The sequence below is a fragment of the Acyrthosiphon pisum genome, chromosome A2, assembly GCF_005508785.2.
Source record: "Acyrthosiphon pisum isolate AL4f chromosome A2, pea_aphid_22Mar2018_4r6ur, whole genome shotgun sequence".
Classification (NCBI taxonomy): Eukaryota; Metazoa; Arthropoda; class Insecta; order Hemiptera; family Aphididae; genus Acyrthosiphon; species Acyrthosiphon pisum.
In genome coordinates this window covers 7,851,765-7,877,880 of record NC_042495.1, presented here as the reverse complement: position 1 = coordinate 7,877,880, position 26,116 = coordinate 7,851,765, and the positions used below count along the sequence as shown (strand labels likewise).

Below are 26,116 nucleotides of genomic sequence, written 5' to 3'. Positions count from 1 at the left end.
CATGACCAATTTAAATACAATTTATTTAGATACTTCACCATAAGTACATAATATTATGATAATTTATTTATTGTACAGTATTTATCAGGCATTAAATTAATAAATGATAGTCAGTATCTATTAATCTTTATTTAAAAGTTAAAAAACTATTAAAAATATACGCCATCAATACTTATATTTTATTCTGAAAAACTTATACTGATATAATATAAAATATAAAAATAATTTTTTCGATTGTACTTAATATATAAATTATAATCAATTCAAATCAATGTCTATTTTATTAATTCGACTAATTCGTAATTATACTCTTATTGAATTAATAAATTAATATTTTTATTTGCCTGAGTATATCGTATACAAAACTTATACTTTATCAAATTAATAAAAAATAAGGTACTAAACAATTATATAGTAATATCTAAGTAATGGATTTTACTTTTTGTGCGAGCAATACTATTTTAGATCTAGCTGCTATAGAATAACAATTAACATGTAATATAATATATCAGACATCAGTATTCAGATATAAACACGGTTATCTAATGTCTACTACTAAATTAACTATAGTAACTACTAACTGTGAATAACGAATCAATTCGTAAAACGAGCTAGACCCTTTAGAGCGAAGAGTACATCCACTAAAAAGTCGACCAAATCTCATTCAAATATTCTACATTTTCATTTTCATTTTGTATTCAATAATTTGTTATAAATGTTATGAATTGATTGACATGCCATAAAAGCATTTTCATAACCTACTACCTACGATCATGAAATCTACCATTTACAATATGGTAAACATCATAACACGCAGAAATTATTTCGATACGCTAAACTAAATTAAAATGTAAAATAATAATAAATAAATTGGGAAGTACCTACATATGAATGATAAAGTTATCGATTCAGTTACCATGGGGCAATCCCCCTCCCCCCACAGTTTGAATTGAAAAAATAAGTTTAACATAGATTAAATAATGTTATACTGTGAAACATTTTATTTATACTTAAATTATTTTATTGACACTTGACATACCTATATAAATTAATTTTAAATTGTTTGTATTAAAATAATACGCTTATCTATAATCCAACAATAAGTGTTTTATAATGCAATCAATAAAAGCAAGTAATAAGTACTAAAATAAAAAAAGCCAAATAACTAGTTTCTGTTGTATATTGTAGGTTTCGATGAGTGTACCTACCTATAACCTATCAATTTAGTATAGGTCACTGTAATGGATGTGGTTAATTTGAATTCCATCATAATTCATTGTATACAATAAACGGTTCTGAGGGAAGGAGAAGCTGAAGTGGATCAGTATCTATTTCGAAGGATAGTTTGTATGTTTCTCTTAAATTATATTTAAATTATTATAAATATTAAATTAAATATTTTGAATTTCCTTAATACAGTAAGTTAAACTATTTGTTATCAAAAACGATACACATTAGATATATAAGTCAATATATAACTTATGTATAACAATGTATAACTTATGAGGAACCTTGAAAAAAAATTATTTTAAAATATCTATAAAGCTTTAAAAGGTTCAACACATTTTGAAAATTGTATCAAATACTTTATACAATATTCTATATTGCTAAATTTCAATGAAATTATCTGCAACAAAAAACAAACTCAATTTTACCGAAAATTGGTGTTGCGTAAATAATCATGATTTACTGCTGTTTTGTTAGGGTTTCCAAATTATTAAGAAAAGAACTACGATTTTCCAATTTACCTATTAAAAGTTCTGGGATTTTCTAATTGGACTTCCCAAAAGTACCAACTAGATTAATTTTTCTACCACAACTCACAAGGGATATTAAAGTTGAAAATCAAAGTATTTTTTTTTACTACAAATAGCGTAGGTACACATCATTGCAAAGTCTATACATTTATCGCTCCACTAAGAATAGTTAAACCAATGGGAACCATTTAAATAAACAGACTAATATTCGATTATTGTGAGCCATAATATACAACCTGTAGCAATTAGAAAATAAGCTATTAACACTCTACAACTCCGAGTCAATGAATCTATTGATATAACTGTTGTAGAAAACGGTCCATTAGTTTTTGAGTCTATAGTGGACAAACAAAGAAACATTCATTTTTGTAAATTTAGATAACCTATATATATATTATATTAACTTTGGTTTTGTTGAAAAATGAACTACCTACCCAATGTAGACTTGAAAAACTTAGTTGTCTATGTAAATATTTCATGTTATTATTAGTGGAAGCTAGTGCTACCATCTAATCCGGTGGAGTACGATTGCGCGCGTTTTATTTTTTTGGGCATATGATTGCGCGCAGTGCCGGAGCCGGAATAACAAAGAACATGAATTTGACTATTCAAAAGCGTACGATTGCTCATGATATTGGATGCGACGTTGCCAAATTGTTGGTACCTAATAAATTTCAGTTATTTCGTAATTAATTTTTATATTTAAATACAGATGCAAATTCATCCATTCAGGAAGTTTTTAAACACATTTAGTTAAATACTTATTATTATGAAAAAAATTATCGTTAAATATACATAAACAACACAAAATAAGACAAACACTTTACATACACACGCAGTCTATAATCGTATTGTACCCATTTAATCTGAAATCTCGCCCTAATAGATTTGTTTACATTACACTTAGATACAGGTTGGCACAACGCTGTGGTATGGAAAGTTAGTACTTAGGTATTGATTATAATATCATATACTATTACTAGTATTACTTGACTGTGTACTGAGTGATTCTTTTAACAGTGGACACTCATTATCTTGAAAAGTATTATTTTTACATTATTTATGTAGTCAATATAAATCAATATTTTTAATAGTTTTTATCATTAAGTTTTTTAAATATTTTTTTCCTTTTTCAATTACAACATACATTTTTGATTTGATATAGTCTGAAACGAAATACCTTTTAAGCCATTTCAATGTGAAAAAATCGAATTTCAAACGAGTAGAATTAGTTATACATGGGTATCTAACGCTTAGATGGGTGAAGTAGTAGATCACTAATCATTAATCAACCGTTTGTTAGGTACCTACCCCTGGGCCCTGAGCCACTCCATTCTAACGATCTTAAATGTAATGACTTAAAACTTATTACTTACTTGTTTGAAAATTGATTTTTATAGGCATATCAAATTTTGGTTTTGGAATCACTTTAAAATACGTAAACAATTTTAAAAAAAAATTCGTATTATTTTTGAGATAATGAGTGTTTATTGTCATTCAGTATACTTATATACATTTTATACAGTACTAGCCCTCCGGTCTAGCAGGGGGAGACCCCGGACTCCCAGTGTTAGCTAGTATTTTTTTACTATTTTTTTTAATCATGCACATTTTATATTAATGAATTTATTTACCACTCTAATAATATAATATAGGGGATAAAGCCTCCCCAAAAAATATTTAAAGGGCCATATTCACCAGCATCGCATATTTAATAAATATTGTAAATTTTTATATACACATATGAAGGAACAAATTTATCAGTTGAATTTTTTTTTATAAATTTAAAACTATTTCTACTCGTTATATTAGTTTAATTAATTCAATGTAAGTACTGAAATTGTAAGTATTTTTCGTATTAAATTAATGAACTGGGATTTTTTTTATATTTTATATGATATATCATTAGCTAGTAGCTTTCTATATTGAAGATGTTTTATAAGATGTTGACATGTTGTGGTCAGTGAAGGATACGAAAAGTCTATGCATTAAGTATCAATAATAATAGGTTTTATCTGACGCTGATTTCTTAGATTGTCATAATGCATAAAACACGGAGACGGTCTGAGTATAAATAAACTGGGTCAAGGTAGAAAGAATACCGTAATATTATTATAAATATCATATGTTTATTGAAATGTTTATTTTGAATTGGCTAATAACTATACAAATAATAATAATGAGTAAACTGCATTTTTTAAGTTGTGCTGAAAAATTACTGTGTATCGAGTATCGAATAATTATTAAAATATTGAACCCATCCCTAATGTTAGTAGGTAGCTGTTGTTTTGACGTGTTGTAAATTTCTAATATATTTACAGGGTACGAGTATTGTGTGTACAATAAATTGCACAAGTTGAAATAAAAAACTAAATCTAAATTTTCACTTGCTCATTCCACATACATTTTGATAATTTTGTATTTTTGTTCTACCCAGCATAGAGTATTATCTGCACCAGCCATATTTGAAGGAGTATAACACAAGATACACCTTGACCCTATGTGATAGCCGCCATTGCTGGTGTCAAGTAATTAAGTATAGGTATAATTTTTGATTTTATACTAAGTTTTGTTCATTCCGATAAAATTTTAAATTAAATACAAAAATTACTTATTAAGTTATAAATAATTGCCGATGAATCATTTAATAAATTTTGTATTTTAAAATGGATCAATGTCTTATTTGTTTTGCCTACTCATGTCTCAGTTTCAGAGAAAACAATCTTACTATACATATTAAGTTCCTAAAAAATACAAATATTCAATAGTATGTACATGGGTCGAGTATCTTAAATAAAAAACAAATTTAACAAGTGTTGACATATTCACAAAATAAATTAAATAAGTTAATAATATTATTTTCTATCATAACACCTATTTTATATTTTTCTAATTAACTGAAAAAGGGTACCCTTCCTAAGATAGCAAGATCTGAGTCTATATAAAAAAAATAGTGATTTGGCATGTATTTATAAATTTACACTGAATTTATTAAAAGTTTGATTTATCTGTTTGTTATTATTTTCTCAACATTTTGAAATAATTTACATTAATAGTTGTAACTTGAAAGTTTATTCATTATTAACTTACTGTACTTTGAACAAAGTCCACGGGCGGTGGACTTGGATAAAATGAAGCTAATGCTTTTGTTTCTCGTTCCAAATCGTCGTCTTCACCTAAAGCAGATTTTCGTCTCCTCATAGAGGGTGATGAAATTTTCGCAGTTTTCCCTACAGTCATGTTTGAGGTCTATTTTTATAATTATTTATTTTTTATTTTTACTTTTAGCTCACAAGAAATTTTTTTTTAATTTTTGATAACACTGTGTCCACATATAGTTACGAACGACTGTGCGTGCGACTATTTGGCATAAATAAACTATGCACAAAAAAAGGGAGCATAAATTGAATAATAACCTTAAATTGGACTACACTGAGGCAATGATGAAACCTACGCCCGTTACTTTACAGGATAAGCAGTACGAAGGATATATAAAGTCTGGCATTAAAAGATATTAAATGTCACAATCATCTAGATAAATAAATGCTATATAGTTGGTTACGCTCAGCTTACATGGAATACTATAACTAATAAAATATATTATACAATGTACCTAGTCTATTACCACTCTGTTTCTTTAAACATCGTCACCATGTTTTATCTGCTCGGATAATAACGATTATAGGCAATAAAAAATTGATTCTGAGCCGGTATTTTATAGCGATCTTCGTTAAATCTTTAGTCAACATAATATGAATTAAACAACAGAACAATAAACTAATTAACACACGTCATGTTACTTATTTCATATATTATAAACTATATAGGTAACATTTTAGTATACATTTATACTGTGGTTATTGTTGATTAGTAAGTAAGTACTAATACTATAGTATTATCATTTAATAATTTAAAATATATGCTATTGACGAATGATATATGTTCATGACATAATATATTTTAATAATATTTTTATTTTTGCATTATAATAATACGGTCCATTTATATTTTGCTTTTTATATCTAGACTGTATTGTATTCATACAAAAGAAATAGGTAGTCCATAATCTTACCTATGAACCAGGTGAACCAAGTTAAATTGTCAAGAACACGATATCCCTTTGAATTATAATCTTAAAACCAAAGCAGTAAATGGCGATAATTAACTATTAAATACTTAGAATTAATAAATAATAACAGTATATAGAATTATGAACAATTTTATTAAACCTACTCTAATGAAAAAAAGTGGGTGACGCTCTGATGTACAGTAGGTCATAAGTACGTCACTGTAATGGATGTTGTTTAATTTGAATTTAATGATATAATATCATTGTTTACGAAAAACGACTCTGAGCGGAGACTGTTTGTCAGCCTAGGATATTAAATATTTTTATATTATATTTATATTGTTTTAAGGCGCCCGGTACCGATGCCATTTTGTCCTCAAAAATATACTCTGCGGAAATAACGATATACCGCCTTGTAGAATCAACCAAATTTCATAATTATTTTTTTAATTGCTAGAGGTAAATATTCTACAGTCCGTTAATATTACCCATTAATAATATTTTTAAAATACAACACAAAACTAAAATCGTTCTTCTTCGCTTAAATATCTAATTCCTCCCAAACTTGAACTTCATACAACCCTAAAAAAACTGTGTTTTTATAAAATTTTTAAGATTTTTTGGTTACAGTATGAACTACTTACCTACGTAGAACCTTGTTTTTCGTTTGTAATCCTAAGATATAAAAATTGAGGATTTTATAAATGTTTACCTCCAAAATAATTTGTGAATTTTCAATTTGATAAAGTTGTCAAAATCTAAGCTTTAAATGCTTATAAAAAATCTTGCTTATTTATTTTTAATATTTTTAAACTGATATTTTAACAATATAATGTGATAAGCCATGTATAACATTTTCAAGTTATTTAACTCAACAAATAACATTTTACTGTGGTTTATAGAAAAAAAAAACTAAAAAAAATGAAATTAAAAATATTTTGAAAATTTTATCAATTATAGAAAATAATAAAATTAACATATGATGTAAGTTTTATGTATTTATGGTTATTCATTTTTGAATTACAACTATAAATAAGAAAACCGCTGAATGAGAAATCGAGTAAATATCCAATGTTGTAAAAATTTAAAAACTACATATAACTAACTTCAAATTTCATAAAATTTTAATTTGACTTTCTGGTAGAAATTTTTTTTTGTTAAAAGTAGACAAAGTTATAACTATAAGGAACCTTGAATTAAATTTTCAATTTTTTTTACCTAGCGAAAACTTTTTTATCGGCATTTATTAATAAAAAAAAAATATTGATTGAAAATTTGATATGCCTATAATAGCTTAACATGATTCAAAATATTTTGAAAATTGTACGGTATATAGAAAATGCTAATATAAACATTCAGAGAAAACTGCATGTATATATCCATACAAAAATTAATTTTGGAGTAACATCAAAAACCATAATCGATTTTGTCAAAATTTTTCGTAAAAATTCCTGTTTTTTCTTAACTTTAGATTCTGAACGGAGCGATGAATGTATGGTTTTACAATAATGTGTTTTTTTATTTTTTATTTTTTTTTTTGTGTCTGTCATCACGGTTTGGAGCAGTAAAACTGCTTCGATTTTCTTCAACAGTATCTTGTTCGATGAGAAAGTGAATTTAGTTATTGCGTTCGGGAGGTCAAATTTTCAAATTTTCAATAGTTTTCAAAAGCGCCGGGAAAAACAACATACAAATCGACGAAAACGGGAATTTTTACGTAAAATAGGCTTTTGACAAAATCGATTTTGGTTTTTGGTGTAACTTTAAAACAAATGAACGTAGGTATATACATGCATTTTTAACTGGTTGTTTATATTTGCATTTTCTATATACGATAACATTTTCAAAATATTTTGATTTGTTTTGAACTGTTTAGGGACATTTTCAGTTTCCAATTTTATTAGTTTTTATTGCTATGAATGTCAATAAAACTTTATTTGTTGGGTAAAAAAGCTTGAAAATTTAATACAAGGCTCCTACTATATTGTTACAATGACATTTAAATATATTGAAAATCCTTAGTCACAGTTTTTATTTTTAAGCATTCAAATTTCAATTTTCGACAAAATGTATCAAATTTAAAATTTTATAATTATCTTGTAGTTAAAAATGTATAAAATGTTCAACTTTTATAGCTAAGGATTGAAAATTTAAAACAAAGTTCCACGTAAATAGGTTAATATAAAAATTACTTTATTCACAATAATATCCTTTATTACTAAGTATATCTTAGTCTGACTAACCGTTTTCGCTCAGAATCGTTTTTATTATACAATGATATTATATCATCGAATTCAAATTTAACACCATCAATTACAGTGACCCACTTGTAACCTACTGTACAGCAGAGTGACACCCACTTTCTCACCTTTTTGTTTTTTTGTTTTTCCCAGGGATGGAAAACGTTTTTAAAAAACATTATTAAACAGAAAAAAACAAAAAACGAAAACAATTAATCAACAAAAACAAAAAACAACTGAAAAACAATAACAACAAATCCCAAAAACCGAAAAAAATTTAATAACGAAATCAAAAACGAAAATGAAAATAAATTATAGTATTATACATTATAAAATTTTAACACGAAAAAAAAAAATTTTGAAAAAAAATTCACTTGTTTTTACTTTTTAATCTTTAACATTAAAAACATTTTAATTTGAAATCAGAAATTTTGAATTTTCTATTTTTTATATAAATTATAATTTTGATTTAAAATTTAAATATTAAGAATAATCAATTTTAATTTTTAACTTAAAGTGCATTTCTGTATTGCGTGTTACTATTATAACTTAAAAGTTAAAAGTTATAAGGTATAAGAATATAATATAAAAAAAAATATATATTATCAAAAACATTATTTGGAAACAATAGGAAAATAACGTTTTTAAAAACGTTAATCAAAAACAATATGGAAAAATAATGTTTTTAAAAACGTTTAAAAACGTTAAACAAAAACAATAATTTTTAAATCAATAAGCAAAAATGAAAATTAAAAAATTAAAAACGTTTTCCAACCCGGGTTTTTCCCATTGTTTTTGTTAATTTCTGTGCATTTTAGTGAGTTTTAAGGAGATTTTGACCTCCCAAAGTCACCTACTAGATTCACTTTCCCATTGGGAAGAATACTGATGTTGAAAATCAAATCATTATTTTTACTACTTATCATGTAAAACGAAAACACAAAATCAATACATTGCTCCACCCAGAATCTAAAAGATCCGAGAGTATTTACTAGTTAGTAGTTAGTTGTTAAAAATATGAATAGAAGTTTATCATAGTCCCGTTACGTTATAGAATCTAGTTATAGGTTAGGTATTTATCAAGTTTAAGCAAATTTCAGATATAATTTAATTTAAAGTTCACAAGGATATAATTACATCATACCTAGTAGCTACTGTATAGTGTGTACAAGATATTATATATATATATGTTATTTGGAACTATTTTATTATACATAAACATTTTTATGACATAATTCATATACCTAAAGTATTAAAATTATTTGATAGTGTTTTAAGTACATCATATAAATATGTGCTGATTATTAATTTATTATTAAAATATAACTTAAACGTATGACAATAATACAATTTGTAATTTTAATTAGTTACGCTCGGTTGTAAACTTGTATAGTAATTTTTATTAAAAATAATTATGTAATTTAAAATAGACATAAATAAAAGTAAAATATTTAAGGAAAATAACGGATATTCAGTAAAAGGTTAATGCTTGCAATTCTATTTTATATATGGATACATATTTAATTACACGACAATTAATAAATTATTTGCATGTAAAAAATGTATTTTAAAAATCACATATTATTATTTATTATATTTATATCTATAGACTATAACGTATAGTTAACAATAGATAAACTAAGTACTAACTAGTAATTATTAACATATACATATTATTATTGTTAATTATTAAATAATAATTTAACCAATATAAGTTAATTTAGATTTAAAAATAATGAAATTTATTGCAAAATAATTTTGTGGTGTTAGTTTTTAAATTATTAATTCTATACACGATAAGTTATGTAAATTGAGTATAATTGAAAAATCATTCTCAAAACATTTATTACAATTTACATTTACATAATAATATAGGTATTATTATGGACAAAAATGAATGCCGTAAACAACTGAGTGGTAGACTATATTATTATAATTTTAACAAAATAAATGACCGGACACATTATACCACATGAACGTTAATGTGTATGCGTTCTTGTGAAGTGAGGCGCATTAATTATAAAATGATGTATTTTATTTTTAAAGTTGTTGAATTTTGTGATTCCTTATAATTATTATTTGTTCGTGATATTTACAAAATTGTTATCTCCCTTTAATATAATAAGTATTTTTGTTTTGAATTAATTCACCAAAGTTTGTACTTTTGTTTATAATAGTAACGAATAATAATTTCAATAGTCAGATAAATAGTTTAAACTTTAAAGTTTAGTTCAGTGGTGTGGTATAAATGTATAATAATTGTAGGGAGATACAATTTTTCAATTTACACATAGTTTTAAGCTTTATAATCGTTTACTTAACAATAATTTGTATAAATCCAGGTATTGATACATCAAAGTTCTATTTGTATTATGATATATTGTTATTAATTTTGAATTAAAGTAATTTAAAAATTAACAGCTAATTTCATTAAAGCGTAATAATTAATGACGAACACACAATATTGGTAATAATTTTGATTTTTTACATTTACGTATATAAACAAATATGTTGTATATTAAAAATACAATAAATTACATTTTTTTCAATATTAATAGTTTATAGAATAAATCAATAATACAATTAATTACCTATTTATAAATTGTATAGATAAAAAAAATGTGTTGCTAATATAAATTATCATTTACGTATTTAAAGTAGCATAATGCTGTGTGCACCAACACCAAATCACATAATATTATCACGTAGTATTATAAATGTCAATTATTTTGTGTTGTTATGATAATCTAATAAATATTTTATAACACTTACTTTGTTAGTTTCAATAATTTTGATACAAAATATGAAATGTTATCTATTTGAATTTAAAAACAAGTTAGTTATCAATTATCATTTTATATAACTTTTATTTATTTTTATTTACAAATCTGAAATATTGAGTCTAAAAAAAAAACTCTGATTAGTTGAACCAATAGTGGAAGGGCTTATATATTTGAATAAACTTATGTTTTCCTCCATATTATAATGATTACTGTAATAACTTTACAAACAGATAATCGTGCTAATACGTTTATAATTATAAAATAAATGTAAGCAACATTATTCTCACGATTGTGTTTTGGTCTATTGCTTTATATAAATTCAGATCACACAAACATTATAAAAACTCAAGGTCGACCATCGTTTTTAATTATATATATATATGACTAATAACATGTTTATATAGGTACGTTAAGACTTGTAACTATAAATCATTTATCATGGGATTGTATCAGATAAATCTATAGATATTTTTCAGTTAGCAATGATGACACTTTGTGTTGGTACAATTTTTGATTCGTTTAATTTGATGTAATGTAATTTTTGTTGATACTTGAAATCAGTGCTCACTGCTCACATAGTTTAAACAAATAATGATATAATAAAAATAATACCCTACTTTAAATACAATTTTTTCTCAATTTGAATGGAAATATTTAAATAATATATATACCTATTTCATATTTGTGATGGATTTGATTTTTATTCAAAATATATCAAGTTAATTAATTTTAGATATTATTAGGTTGGCAATGAAAATAATATTTAATTGTTTAGAACTTTGTGTATTTATGCATGATATATAAAAATCATTTGAGAACAAAAAAAAATATTTATTTTTCAAATCTTTGGGTTGGTAACGAGAAATTGTATTCATATTTAATTTCATACTATGAAATAAACCATATTGATTTAGTTTTAAAAATAAATAAATATTGTCAAGAACAAAGATATTATTATAATTGTTGTTCAGAAACCAATTAAGAAAAATAAACAATTTTTGGAACAAGTTTTACCGAACCTGCAAATATCAAGACTAACACTCTTTGGACTTGTCTTCTCGATTTGTAAGGTAGAGCGCGTATATGTAAATTTAATATGTACCTATATATTACATGTATGTAATTAATCATTTAAAATTAAAAAGACAGAGCCTGCAGTAATACTTAATAAATAAATATATAATATATGAATTTAATTAAATTGCAAATCGTTAAGTTGCGTGGGATTGTAATCTGCAGCATGAACTAAAATAGGTACCTATCAAAATATATAGCAGACAAAATACATAATAATAACATTTAAAAATGATATTATTTAAATCACATACAATTTAAATGAAAGTATACTACGTATTGTACTATTTAAATGTATTAATATAAACTGTATGTTGCTTAAATAAAAGTAATTTTAAAAGTTTTGATTATATTTTTATAATTATTAAAATGATTTACAGTTGGACATTATGTACTGGGTTTAGACACAGATACGCGATTATGAATAAATAAAATCATTTAATATGTGATAAATGAGTTTGTGGAGTAGTTTCACAGTGAGCAAAGAATAAATAATAATATATAGATTTCATTTTTATTGAATGAGCCATCATTCACAAATATAGGAACACTATTTAAACTGACAATAGTATATTTTGATACTTGTTATTGAGTTACACATATATACCTACTCAACTATATTAAGTAATTGACCGCTTATAAAGTAAATTACTATAAAGGTCACCATGTTTAGTTATAACAAGAAATGTTGCCATACATCAATAATGTTCGGTCATTAACCGCGGGTACCAACAATACCATGGATAAAAAAAAATACTACACTATATCCGGTTTACCTATTATTCGTATGAAACGTATTATATACCTATGAATTAAAAATCAAATAGCCAGTGCCCACTGTCCAGTCATCATTTCATATTATGTTTGCATATAAAACAAAAAAGATTAAATGCAATTGTTTTGTCATGTGCAAAATAACCAGATCATTATATTATATTGTTGATCAAAGGCTAAGAATAACTTGTTCTTAAAATGTTTTGGACTACCTACAACATTTTAATTTGTTCAGTTTATTTTAACGAAGTTAAAAATTTATACAAGAATTTTTAAATCACTGATATCATAATATAATGATTAGCTACAAATATACAAATAAAATCCATATAGCTTAAAAATATTATTTTCTAATTTTTTAAATATTTGATTCAAACCAAATAAAAATTGAGACCACATGCACATGCCTAAATAAAAAATGTTTAATTGTTATAAAAGCATTATAGATTAAATTAACACAAATCCTACAAGATATAATTCCCGCTCGTATCGGTACGTTTTTATTTATTTTTAACTTTTAGTTTTCACTCATAGCTTCATGCAACATAGTACGATTACCTATCTACAATTTTTCCATTGATAAATACTGTCAACATTCATTTTATTCATTGTCAATTGAAGTTTAACACGGATTATAACTTTTGGTAAATACTGCAGAGTTCCTCGTCCTTGTGTTATCGTTCGCCTATTCGATCATCGAAACTCATAGTTAGTAAGCACAACAATGGTTAACAAGATGTTTTAAACAAACAATATATTTGCTCGCAATTAAATTTTATTTTGTGCCAGTAAGTCTTTTTGAAGTAAGTAATCAACTACCAAGTTGCGCGATTGTCATACAAAATCAAGCAGGTATATTTAGTTTTAGTTGTTAGGCATTTAATACTAATGTACGCATTTTAACAAGGTTACTTATACTAATATTATTAAAGTAATTTATAATGTATTGTCTAGTATAATGAATAGGCACTAAATATATAAATATTAATGCAAAAAAATAATGACTATTGAGTAATATATTGGGTAGGTAGTGTACCAAGTGATAATTTTTAAATTTAAAATTGTAAACATTTTCCTATAATCTTGACGTTTATTATTAATTCCAAAATTTAAATAGCATTTACATAATATCATCTATTATCAAATAGTAGGCATATGAAATACAAATTACAATTAATATCGTTTTTAAAAGTTACACAAAGATGAAATGTAAATCTAATGTTTTTACCACGGCAGTATTATTATGTTTATAATGTATTTTCAGTTATTGTACCTATACCTAGTACCTACATATTATTAGATTTATTATTTTTATGAACCTATGTACCCGTAGGCTATAAAGTAGGCTACCAATTTTTAACAAATACTAACGATCATAATATAGGTATTTATATTATACAGATTCAGATCTTCCAGGCAGATGTGGTAACGAATGTAATTGTTTCCGGTTGTATAATGGCTATTGGCTGAACATCATTATACTACTTGCCTATATTAAAATACGTGTTATAATTTCACGTATCTATATCCAAACTTTTTTTAAAAAATGCTTGCCTATTGCCGCAAGGTAGCAGCCACCAACACCGTGAAGGCGTGAATTATCTATGATAAGCATAATATATCGATATATAGTATAATATTGTATTAGAAATTACACAGGGTGCATCAAATCGATTTCTGATAGTTTTACAATGAAATTACATTTGGATAACCGAGGGTAATTATTGAGTAACACGATTAAACCCTGTAAGTACAACAGTTGAAGTAGGCACCAATGTATTATTTATGATAATACTAAATAATAGTTAAAATATCAAGTGATTGTTGTTATTAAATTTTAGAATATTGAAATAATAATGTTATATGCACATTTTTACGCACTAAAACGTACTTAAATTAAATTTTTTTTTTTAAAACGATGAATTTCATTTTTGAAAATTAAATGTATCTGTGTTATTCAACATTTATTTATTTTTATTTAATTCAGCTTTATTCTTTAGGGTCCATTAGCTTTATACATTATGTTTTACTTATTTATGTTAACAATTCCATTACAATAATTCAACGTTAAATATTTTATTATATACTTATAAGAATTTTTAATAATAATATTATTGTAATTAAGTAACTGGAAACAACATATTAGCGAAATTAATACCAATATGTGTATCCTATATTTACAATAAGGTGCTGGAGTTAGTGGCAAAACGTCATAAGAGACAATGAAGCAATACTATTTTGATTTATATTCGAAGAGTTGTCGATGAGATATTTAATACCTATTAAAAAATCAGGAAATTGGTACCTATAAATGCGTCAGTAAAAATCCCGATTTTATTTTCAATTTATTTATTTTCAGCTAACTCAATGAATGGTGAGGAACTTGTTTCTTCTAATTTCAAAAATATGTGATCTTGTACGGAGGTGGTATAGTGGGTGCGCGGGGTTTGGAACTACGTGGCGTAATTGATACTTATATATGAGAATCTTATTAATACCTTGTTAGGTAATTCCAATGACGAATCCAATCCGGAAAATGTATTAGTGAAATAAGTACCAGATTTGGATTGGAAGTTCTTTTACCATTATTTTTATTTTATCCTCTGAGCTGGATCGTAACGTTTATGTATGCGACATACATAATATTAAGATCGTGTCAACGACCAACGTGTGAATGTGTGATAAGTTAATTAATATTTATAAGTGTGCGTAATATATTATTGCTGCACCGCAATTATTATTGTGGCGCAGTTCTCATTCACATATATAATATACCCATACAATTGTACTTAAGTCACCAATACCTCGATAAATTATTTGTTCATCTTTTCAGCATTTGGAGTCCCCCGGGGTGGCACATAACTCCAGTCTGTAGATGACAAGAAATCCCTAACAATTTTTAACCGTCCATTTACTGCATCTTTAAGTCTTCATAACCGTTTTGAGATCATGTCTGTCTGGTTAAATGAGGTTATGCCAAAAAAAGTATTACTCGATTATAGACAGCAAATACTATATTTTTTAGTACTAACATGAGCGCATCGCCATCTCTTTTAGTTTTTACAATAGCTAGTTTGATTGGTATTATTTGTTGTTTGTAAGTCTGTAATACACTTTAAGGTATTTTTTATTTGCTATGCACCATTGCACCTATTATGCATTTCAAATTTATCATTATTATTTAAAATCGTCTGAAAATAATTATTAGTTATAGATTTCGTGAAGTTTAGATTTCTGGATCTGTGAACTATGGTATACCAATCTATAATCAAACAATTTTTTTTCTCAATAGAGATGTTAAAATACATTTTTATTTTTAAATATTCGTAACCGGATAGACAAGTTATAAAAATGTTACAAATTATTAAAAAAACAATAAAATTAAAGTAACTATAATATAGGTTATATATTTTAGTACCTTTTACCTATTATTAATACCTATCGTATATTTTATTATACTAAATATTACAACAGGATACAGTAGAATTGCTTATTGCTTATAATGTATAATCTGTTTACCTTGACACTTTTAGTAAATTATTTTATTTAATATTTAACATACTTATTACTTTTTTTATTCATTTTAAAATCATATGCAACAATTAAACTAATTACCTATTAATCATTTTCAGATTCCATGTTGTGTGATTTTTTAGCATTAGAGATATACCATTAAAGGATAGTAATATTTTAAGGAACTCGACAAGTTTCAATACTATTTACATTCGTTCAAAATTTAATTTTTCACTTTATGATTATGATTAATTAGTAAGTATAATTACATGTTGTACTTAACTTATTTACTTCATATCAGAAGCTTTACTTATAGAGGTTAATTAATCAAAAATATTGAAGTTTATAATTGTATCTTTGTAATTTCATTAATGAGATAAAAAAAAAATTTAGAAAATATGAGAAAATGGAAGTAATATACTTAGTAACTTCAAATATTAAATAAGGATTTAATAATTTTCAAGTACCTAAATTAATCTTTATTTTTTAATGTAATAATTTATCATAAAACACTCACACTGGTACCCCATTACTCATAAAAATGTAATATCTTATTTATTACAACAACCACATCACATTTAAACTTATTTGATGACATCAGAATAAATTAATTCTTAAATTTAAATAATGTATTGTGTTTTAACTTTTAACATTCATTATTTATATAATATACATTTTTTATTGTATCGTATTCGTTGGATACTTATACATTAGATTCTTAAATAGCATGCAGTAATTCAAACTATTTTAATCAATTTAAGTCGTTCAACAATTTTCATTTATGGATTCAAAGATTTTCCAATAGGTATATATTAATTACGTTAAATAATATTAGTTATTAACTATATTAATTAGTTAAATATTTTATAGACACGTATAATTTACAGTACCTACCTATTATACAAAATTTTGGAAAGTGATTAATATAATACCTCATAAAAAAGTTGTATTAAAATATCTTTGTGTCCATGTTAATATGTCTAAGTATAAATTAAAAAAATAATAGTGATTTGATAAAAACTAAAACGTACTCGTATTTTTACGTACTATTATTTAATATTAGCTAATTTTTCTAAAGTTTTAGTTTTTCGGGTAAAATCTGTTTAATTAAATTTATTGTTTCTCTTTGTATGAACTTTTTAGACAACTAGTCTTACGATTTTCATAAAAGAAGTTAATTTGCAAAATGTACGTGTACCGTTTTGTCATGCATGTACTATGTACCTATTACACTTATGTATTATACATTTATACATACATATTGTATTAAAACTGTCAGTACTCAGTAGTATAACAATCTTTGGTCTAGTCGCTTTCTGTTAATTCTTTTAAGGTGTCTGGGTCAGTCAGTCACAGTTAATTATGTACATCATCATTCAATTCTATCTATTCTCGTACTACTTGTTTAACTATACCATTTGATATGATTACATTATTTTAATATTGAACATAATAATTATTGTAGTATTTTATATATTTATTTTTACTTTGAAAAAAATATTTAAAGTAATGGTCAGCTTGCGAGTAAAACTCCAACTGTTAGTTTGATATCATTAGTTTATTTTGAGGTAAAAATCTTTGAACAATTACACACCAACGTATATTCTTGTGGAGAATAAATGCTAATTTCCCGTCATAAAACAATCATTCTTACACAATGAGTTCGTTTTTTAAAAGTTAAACTATATTACCATTACCAATAATATTAAATATTTTCAGTTATTTATTTTGTAGGAATTTCAAAGTGTTACTCCGCTATCTATGACTAGACATTTAGGCGTTATTATTTTTAAATTTTATACTTTCACAGAATTAGATTTTATTTTGTTAAACTATCAAACAATTACATTTTCAGTCAAACATTATTATTTATTATTTAAGTTAAAATAAATGGTTTAACTTATACAAAATGTTTTTGAAAATAAAGAGGAATAGATTTCAAATAAAGTAATAATAATTAGATTATCAGCTCCAATAGCTTAAAATTATTAAAGGAAATAAGTAAAGAATTAAATATGCACATGGAGATCTTCACCTTGTAAAAAATCTTCACCTCTCCATACTTTTTATTCAAGCTTATTATATTATACAATAACATTTACCAGTTACTGGTAAATGATTTATTAAAATAATATTGAATTCACAATTCAATATAATTCAGTAATTCAAGATACCTATAATATAGGTATCAATTTATCATATTATATGAACCCTCGTTGTATTAAATCATATAGATTATATAGTACTATAATATAAGTAGTGCAAATTCTAATGAGAATTTAAATCGTTACAAATAATTGTAATATTATAATTTAAAAATCATAGCAGGGTTTTACAAATTTTTACTAGCTTTCATAATATTAGATCATATATGATTAAGCCTAAAAGGATTTAATCAATATACTATTTAACATTTTACTACATTGAACACTCTTGAAAAAAATAGCAATTATTTAAAATAAGCAAATTGGTACATTATTGTGAATAAAACACAAGTATTGAAATTTGTAGTCAAACTATATTAGTTAAAAATTACCGAATTTGTAAAACTTTTTTAAAATTGTACTTCAATAAAAATATAAATATAAAATTAAAAAGCAATTACTGAAAATGTTGTAGTTAGTTTTTACTGTCTTTTCGTATAGGTATAAATGTATAATATGTTGTTTTAATCTAGACACTCTTATACTAGTATACAAATAAACTTGATAAATATTATATAATATTGTGCTCTGTATAGGTATATTTTCATTTTATTTGGTTGACAACGTATGCAAAGATAATTAATTGTTATATAACACATAGTCTAAAGTTGTATTTTTGTGATATAAAATCAAAAACGTTCAACATTTGAGAAACTATATTTTAACTTTAATATTTTTAGGATAAAATTACGAGTGTATAATCCATTGTTAAATAACACAAACCATGTAACGTAGATAATTGGTTATTACTTATAAACAAATCGTGAGATTTACAATCGTAAATAGAGCTACTTGTAAAAATATATTAAACATTCATGATTTAAAATAATTTTAACGATATACATTATATAAGTATTATGTGTAGATAAATGAACTACTTAAGTAGTACAATTAAAAATAATACAAATTTGTATGATTTAATTTTTGTTGTACCGAATCATATCTAATCATACTTAACGATATAAGTTATCAACAAATACAAACACCAATGAATAACTAACTAACTATACTACGTTGTTTTAAGACTTTTTTTCCACAAATAAAATGAACTCTAAACACTTTTTAAACAAACTATATTCGAATAATGGACGTTTACGGCAGTTAGTATTTATTTTATTGTTTTTGAATCAAAATAAATTTGGCATATGAAATTTAAGTTATTAAATCACATTATATAACTTTTTATTTTGATAACATCCGCGTTTACAATTTACATCCGAAATGATCCACAAACACGACTTTATGGCTAATGTAACACGAGGAATCGATATTTTATTCAACAGATAATTTGGTTATTAAGCAGCCGATTGCTAGAAATTGGTAATTATATCTAAATTAGTGGGTATTTAGTATAATTAATACAAAAAATATATAGCTCGTATCAATTATTAGCTGTTACATTATTTAATATTTAAATTTATTATAGAAAATAATAGTTTATCTGCAAACTAAAATTAATTAGTTCAATAAACGTTGTATATATTGAATATTAATAATATATCATACAGAATAGGTATAATAAGTTGTAATTTCAAATGTTAATACCTACAAAAATGAATGAATCATCATTATATTTTTAAATAAAACTTTAAAGTATTTGGTTTGGTTTTTATGTAAGATATGTATTCATTTATAAAACAATAAATATCGCAATTTGTTAAATTTAATTAAAAACCACAATTTAATTGTATAATAAAATTGACTTACCAAAGTATGATGGTATTCGTGCGAGTCCGGAGGAATCCTTCCGTTTTCGTTATCCATAATTCCTAATAATAATAACTTACAATAACATTAACTAATATTTAAAACAAACTGAAGTATTTAGTTATAAATTTAAACTAATTATTAAAAATAAGAAGGCAATAGCAATAAGTATTTTACGTTAGTAGTTTTAACTTATAAACAATAATTAACAGGGAGAGCATACACGACAGTTCTTCACAACGATGACCACATGACTGTTGGTAATCCGTGGAATACATTATCTATAGTTGTAGGTAATACCGTTACAAAACCTAAGGGAATGTATCGCATTTCAAACAGTTATCTTAAATAATAAACTTACTGTTAAAATTAATATAGCAATAAAGTATTTATTTTTAATTAATAAAATCGTTTTAAACGAGTTATATTATCTATAGGCTATAGGTACCTACATTTTTAAACGTTAATCCATACAAAAAAATTCTATTGTTTATGCATATTTAGAAGGTAAGTAGAATGTATGCCTCATTTATAAAAACGAATTGTACCTATAGAGATTATATTTGAAAAATACCATTATAACATTAACAAGATTATTTATCAAAAATAAAAATTTAAAATTATTGAAACTAATAATTGATACTTTTCAGTATGTACTTACACAAATAAAATATATATATTATATATTATATACCTATATAGATTATAGAGACTATTTAATATTATTGCACCGCATAATACTGATCGGTTATATTAATAATATTAATCGATTATCAATGTATTATATTTTGCTATTTGGCCATTTTACAATATGCCTAAAAAAAATATGTGTTCATAGTAAAAGAAATATAACTAACTAATTTTCAGTTTTGCATTGATCGCTTGACAATGAATCTAATATGAAAGCCTTATTTACTATTTAGAAAGATGCTAATGTTTTTTTGTCATTCAAATTTTATATAATATAGACTTGCATATATTATTATATATTATGTTTATATAATAATGCGTACATTTTGTAAATAAAAAAATATCATACATAATAATATGTTATATGTATACATAGTTTAACTACTATAACATAACTTATAAGTTATGGCCTATAACTAATTAAAATAGGTTCAGATGCATAGGTATGACAATTTGCGACCCTCCAATAAGCAAGTAACTTTTGGAAGTAAATACTAATTATTATTTTGTATGCGAAAAAAAAATTACATTATAACAATTTCAGTATGAATTATAATTCAGTCAGCATTTTAATGTTTTAAATAACAACAAAAATAATTCCACTTGTTATATGGTTTTAATAATAATTCGACATACGAGCTAACGCTTCATTTTAACAAATAGCATTGCTCAATCATGGCATTTTAATAGTTCGACAGTGAGAGTGGTTACGATTTCAATACCAACAAGTATTATTAATATTTAATTTAATGTAGATTCACACAAGTGTACAGTAGGTAGGTACCTATAATTTTATTTTTTCGTATTTGGTACTTATCATTACGTACTTTAATAGTAAATACGCGTATTTCGATCGCGAAAACAAAATAGTTAATTATAATATCATTGCAGTTAAATTCATATATTTTTTTTATTTTACTATGGTGATATTATAATATAGTTAACAAATTTCAGTAGTAGGTACCTATACATTAGGTATGTTTATTTAATACGTCATCATTAATACAAATTACTAACCAATATACTTGTTATTTAATAGGTACCTAATATAATATATATTATATTATACCTAATATACAATATATTTGTATAAAATTCTTGTTATAATATAAAATCTACATATTACACTATCTTACAATAAAGAAGGATGTTTTTATAACTTCATTGACTACAGACCACAAGGGTGATAACGTATAAATTTATTAATCAATGCTTATTATACATTTAGCTGTGTAGGACGTAGATATGTGTAATTTTATAAAACATTCTTTGTTTTCACATTATAGTCCATTTAAATTGTTTTTATAGTTATTTAGCTTATATTATATATTTATATCTGCATTTTGCAAATATATTAACATAACAATATAAAATACTAATAATAAATTTAATATTAAAATTTAAAAAAAAAACATATTTTTACTATTTTGGAAGAAATTGTCCAAAAATCGTAATACTATCAATTATAGTTTCATACTTAAATATTAAATTTTTTAAAATCGGTTAAGAGTAGCGCCATGGAGTATATCAGCGGTGTTGGAAGTTTGTCCATTGTCCTTTCAATCCTCGGACAGGATAGTGTATTATTACAGTATTCAATTTGAATGTAATATGATTGCATTCGATAAAAAACGATTCTGAGCGGAGGATCAGCGTGACAATTAGTAATTGTATGTAATAATAAATATTTTTTATATTTGTATATAGAAATATCAAATGAGTATGTTTAATAAATAATATTACATAATTTGAAATTAGATTCATAAATTATGTTTTTGTTCAATATAGTGATTTGAATAAATATAAATTCGTACATTTTCATTTTTTTAACGGTTATTTTAAAATTGTATTCGTTTTTATGGTGATAAACAAAACGTTAAAAAAATAGCTTAGCAATAGGGTATTTTGGTAGTTTTTCCAGCGGTGTTACAAAACTATTGAGAAAATCTAAAAATTACATCTTTAAAGTACCATATTGATCCAATTTTCTAAAAGGTTAGATACTATATGTTGAATCGAAGCACTCCTTCTGGTAGAAATTTTGTTTACAAGATAAAAATAATAAAAATGAAAAAACATTATTGTAAAATCACTAGCTTAAGTTAATTGTAAATGAACATAACATGTATGATGTCAGTACCTATAGGCTAGGTTATGTGCTGTTATGATCAACATACCAGAAACTATACCTATATGCATATATGATATTCATTATTAATTATTCGTTTATGGAAATTATATGTTTTGTTTGTTTATGAGTAAATCCTGTAAATAAGATTCAGGTTGTTATCGAACAATAGTGGCAGTCCCCCCCCACAGACCTATCTCTTTATAATATAAGTTTAAATCCTTCAAACTACAACTACTATATAAATGCTATATCATTGTGAATTATGGTAGGTACCTGTATTGTACACAGGGGCGTATTTAGGTAGGGGCTATGGGTCCCATTGCCCAGAGCGGCAAATTTTTAAAGATTTAGAGGGGCGGCAAATTTTTATTTTTATTTAACAAATTATTCGTTTGTCGTCACACATGTAGGTATTTTGAAAGATTTACTATTTTATTTATAATATTTTTTCACTCTTAACTGGTACAATAATGTTGTTTAAATGTCTAATTATACCTTCCTTGTTGAATGTAACATTACAATTTTAAATTAGTATATATTTATTATATATATTATATACAGTATATTAGTAAATACATTTACTGTTGAGGGGGGCGGCAAATATGTGTTGCCCCTATCCTGAAATTCCTAAATACGCCACTGATTGTACATACAGTTAATGGTCAATCCCTTTCAAATGTTTGGAAGCAATAAGAAGACCTAAAGACATATAATTATATAAAACAAATAATAAGCATAACTATGCTTGTGTCTGTTGCATGGTGGAAGTCATGGACCGATGATAATAAGCATTTAGACATTTAATAAGATATAACTTAGAATTAGGAACATTATTACAAATTAAAATAGGTACGTAATACAAATTACCAAATCTAAATTAAGACCTGCAAATAGGCGCTTCCAATTGACATATATTTTAAATCAATTTTAAGTTTTTAAAGGTAATATCGTACCTATTGCCGAATTGAAAACTATTTCTAATACATGGGACATAGGTAAGTCTAATTGGACTTACGTTTTTAGTAAACATGACAGAAAAAAAGTCCGATGATAGTTTTTATACTATATTGGATAAATAATAAACACTGTTATCTTGGACTTTTAGTAGGTACTTAGGTATAGGTATGTATTTATTTTAAATAGATTAAATTTTAGTTAATGTTTATTGGCAATTGCATTTTATTATAATTTTACTTTAATCGTTATAATAATATATGTATACAAGTATCGTATAAATATAATTATGTAATATTTTTTCAACCTAGGTACGTAAAAATAAATAACTATTACATAAATTGTAGTCAATTATCATTCAACCGAAAATAAATACTTAATAATTTTTGATAATTCTTTAGTTTTAGATTTTAAAATAAACATATTTAATGAAGTGTTGTAAAATAAAAAATAAAAACCTGAAAAGATCATTTAGTTCGTTTTTATTATTTGTTGGCTAACACCAACCATCTACTAACTGATAATAAACATTAATTTTATGTTGCCTATAAAATAGAATATAATGTTGCTATTTAAATTTGTTTTTACTCGAATTTGCTTTTTATTTTTACAAATAGCAAAATATGTTGGTGGTTTACTTCAAAAAGTGTGTTACACATGACTAACATAAGGTATATACAATAACAACAATTATAAATAAATTCTACTATTGTGAACTGCGTTGGTATATACCTAACGAATTGCAATAAGACATTATACACTTTATCTTAACAGATATAGGCTGACATTGAACTATATATTATAAGCTGAACTAATTTTAACCGCAATTTAATGGCTCACATTTAATTCAGACATAATATATTACGTAGGTAGGTAGGTACCATTTTAATCCAAAATTTATATTACCATTTCAGTATAGGTAATAATTATTACAGTATGCTAGTATCTGCAATCAATGATATTACTTATAAATCATAATGAATATAATATTATAATATGTTATATTTAATTATACATATTAATAAACACACAAACAACACTACACACATATGACATAAATTATTATCTATAGATATTCACGATTTTATTGCAGTACTTTTTTAGTAAACAATTATTCTATTATTTTAAATTTTTCAGACATTCTATCTCATTTGTTATTTGAGCCCAATTTTTTAAATTAGGTATATCCTATCGACCATAACTTCGTTGTGTTTTTCTTTATTATTCAACACAACAAAATAAACGACCTATACAATTATATATACTTACAAGTTGTATACTTATTACTTAGTCTTTTTGAAGTTGTCATGGCCGTGACGTGAGTACACAACATCGGTGGTGGATCTAGAATTTCTTTGTTTGAGAGAGAGGAAAAAGTTTTTAAAAATAACATTAGCTGCATTATATTAATAAAAAAAAATCCTTATATAATTAGTATATTGTCAATTACATACCTAATGAAAAAAAATGTGTGTAGAATGTATCAGTAAAAATATAAAAGTGCTATAAAAAAAATGGCCAAGTTTATTGACCTAGGTCTCAAATGATAATTGATAGGCAATAAAAAAAAAGAAGACCCCTCTGTTACAAGGTAACGTTGTAATAGAAAATGATATTCAGTAGGTGCATATTTAATACGTTTATAATTCACTATATTATATTGAAAAAACAAATTCAGTAGTTTAGTAATTCATAGATAAAAAATTTAAGTAATATGTTATAATATAATCATGATCTATGTAAATAACTAATATAGGTACCTTAAGTCTCACAACAGTGCAGTCGAACCATGCTACCCAATTATCTAAAAGGTCATTATGATAAACCATAAACGTAGATACTTGCATTATATTTAGTCTGAATTAAGGAATACATATCGGTTATTATCGAAAACTGTAATCACTGATTAAATTAAATTGCATGTTTACACTTAAAAGAGGAAGCCATATCCGTAATCCGTCATACTAACTCATATGTATAAGTATAACGATTAATAAATATTATTAAAACATATTTTACAACTTACATTCAAAACCATCTTCGTGAATACAAAATGATGGACGACCGTGTTTTCTCCGTTTATTCACTGTAAAACGGGAAATAACGGTATCACATAGGTCCAAGTCGCTGGCACCCCCATTTCGAATTTAGGGTCCAAACCCGGGGTGATCGTTAGTGCTTCGTTAGTGCACGTTAGTGCTTTTTACCCCGTCGTTAGTG

General features: G+C 24.8%; 1 protein-coding gene across 3 annotated transcripts in view; it reads right to left on the bottom strand.

Moving 5' to 3' along the window:
* The window catches only part of LOC100166352 (chloride channel protein 2), a 31,127-nt gene extending 10,766 nt beyond the window's left edge, over nucleotides 1–20,361 (bottom strand). Inside the window, exon 1 of one of the 3 annotated variants that reach the window (XM_016805190.2) lies at nucleotides 20,122–20,361. In XM_016805190.2, the coding sequence (XP_016660679.1) occupies nucleotides 20,122–20,178 (57 nt within the window). In that variant the 5' untranslated portion in view covers nucleotides 20,179–20,361. Of the gene's footprint in view, nucleotides 1–4,847; nucleotides 5,512–20,121 lie in introns of those variants that run through there. The other 2 variants (XM_016805193.2, XM_008185790.3) reach the window with 2 other exon arrangements.
* Nucleotides 20,362–26,116: the final 5,755 nt, after the last annotated feature.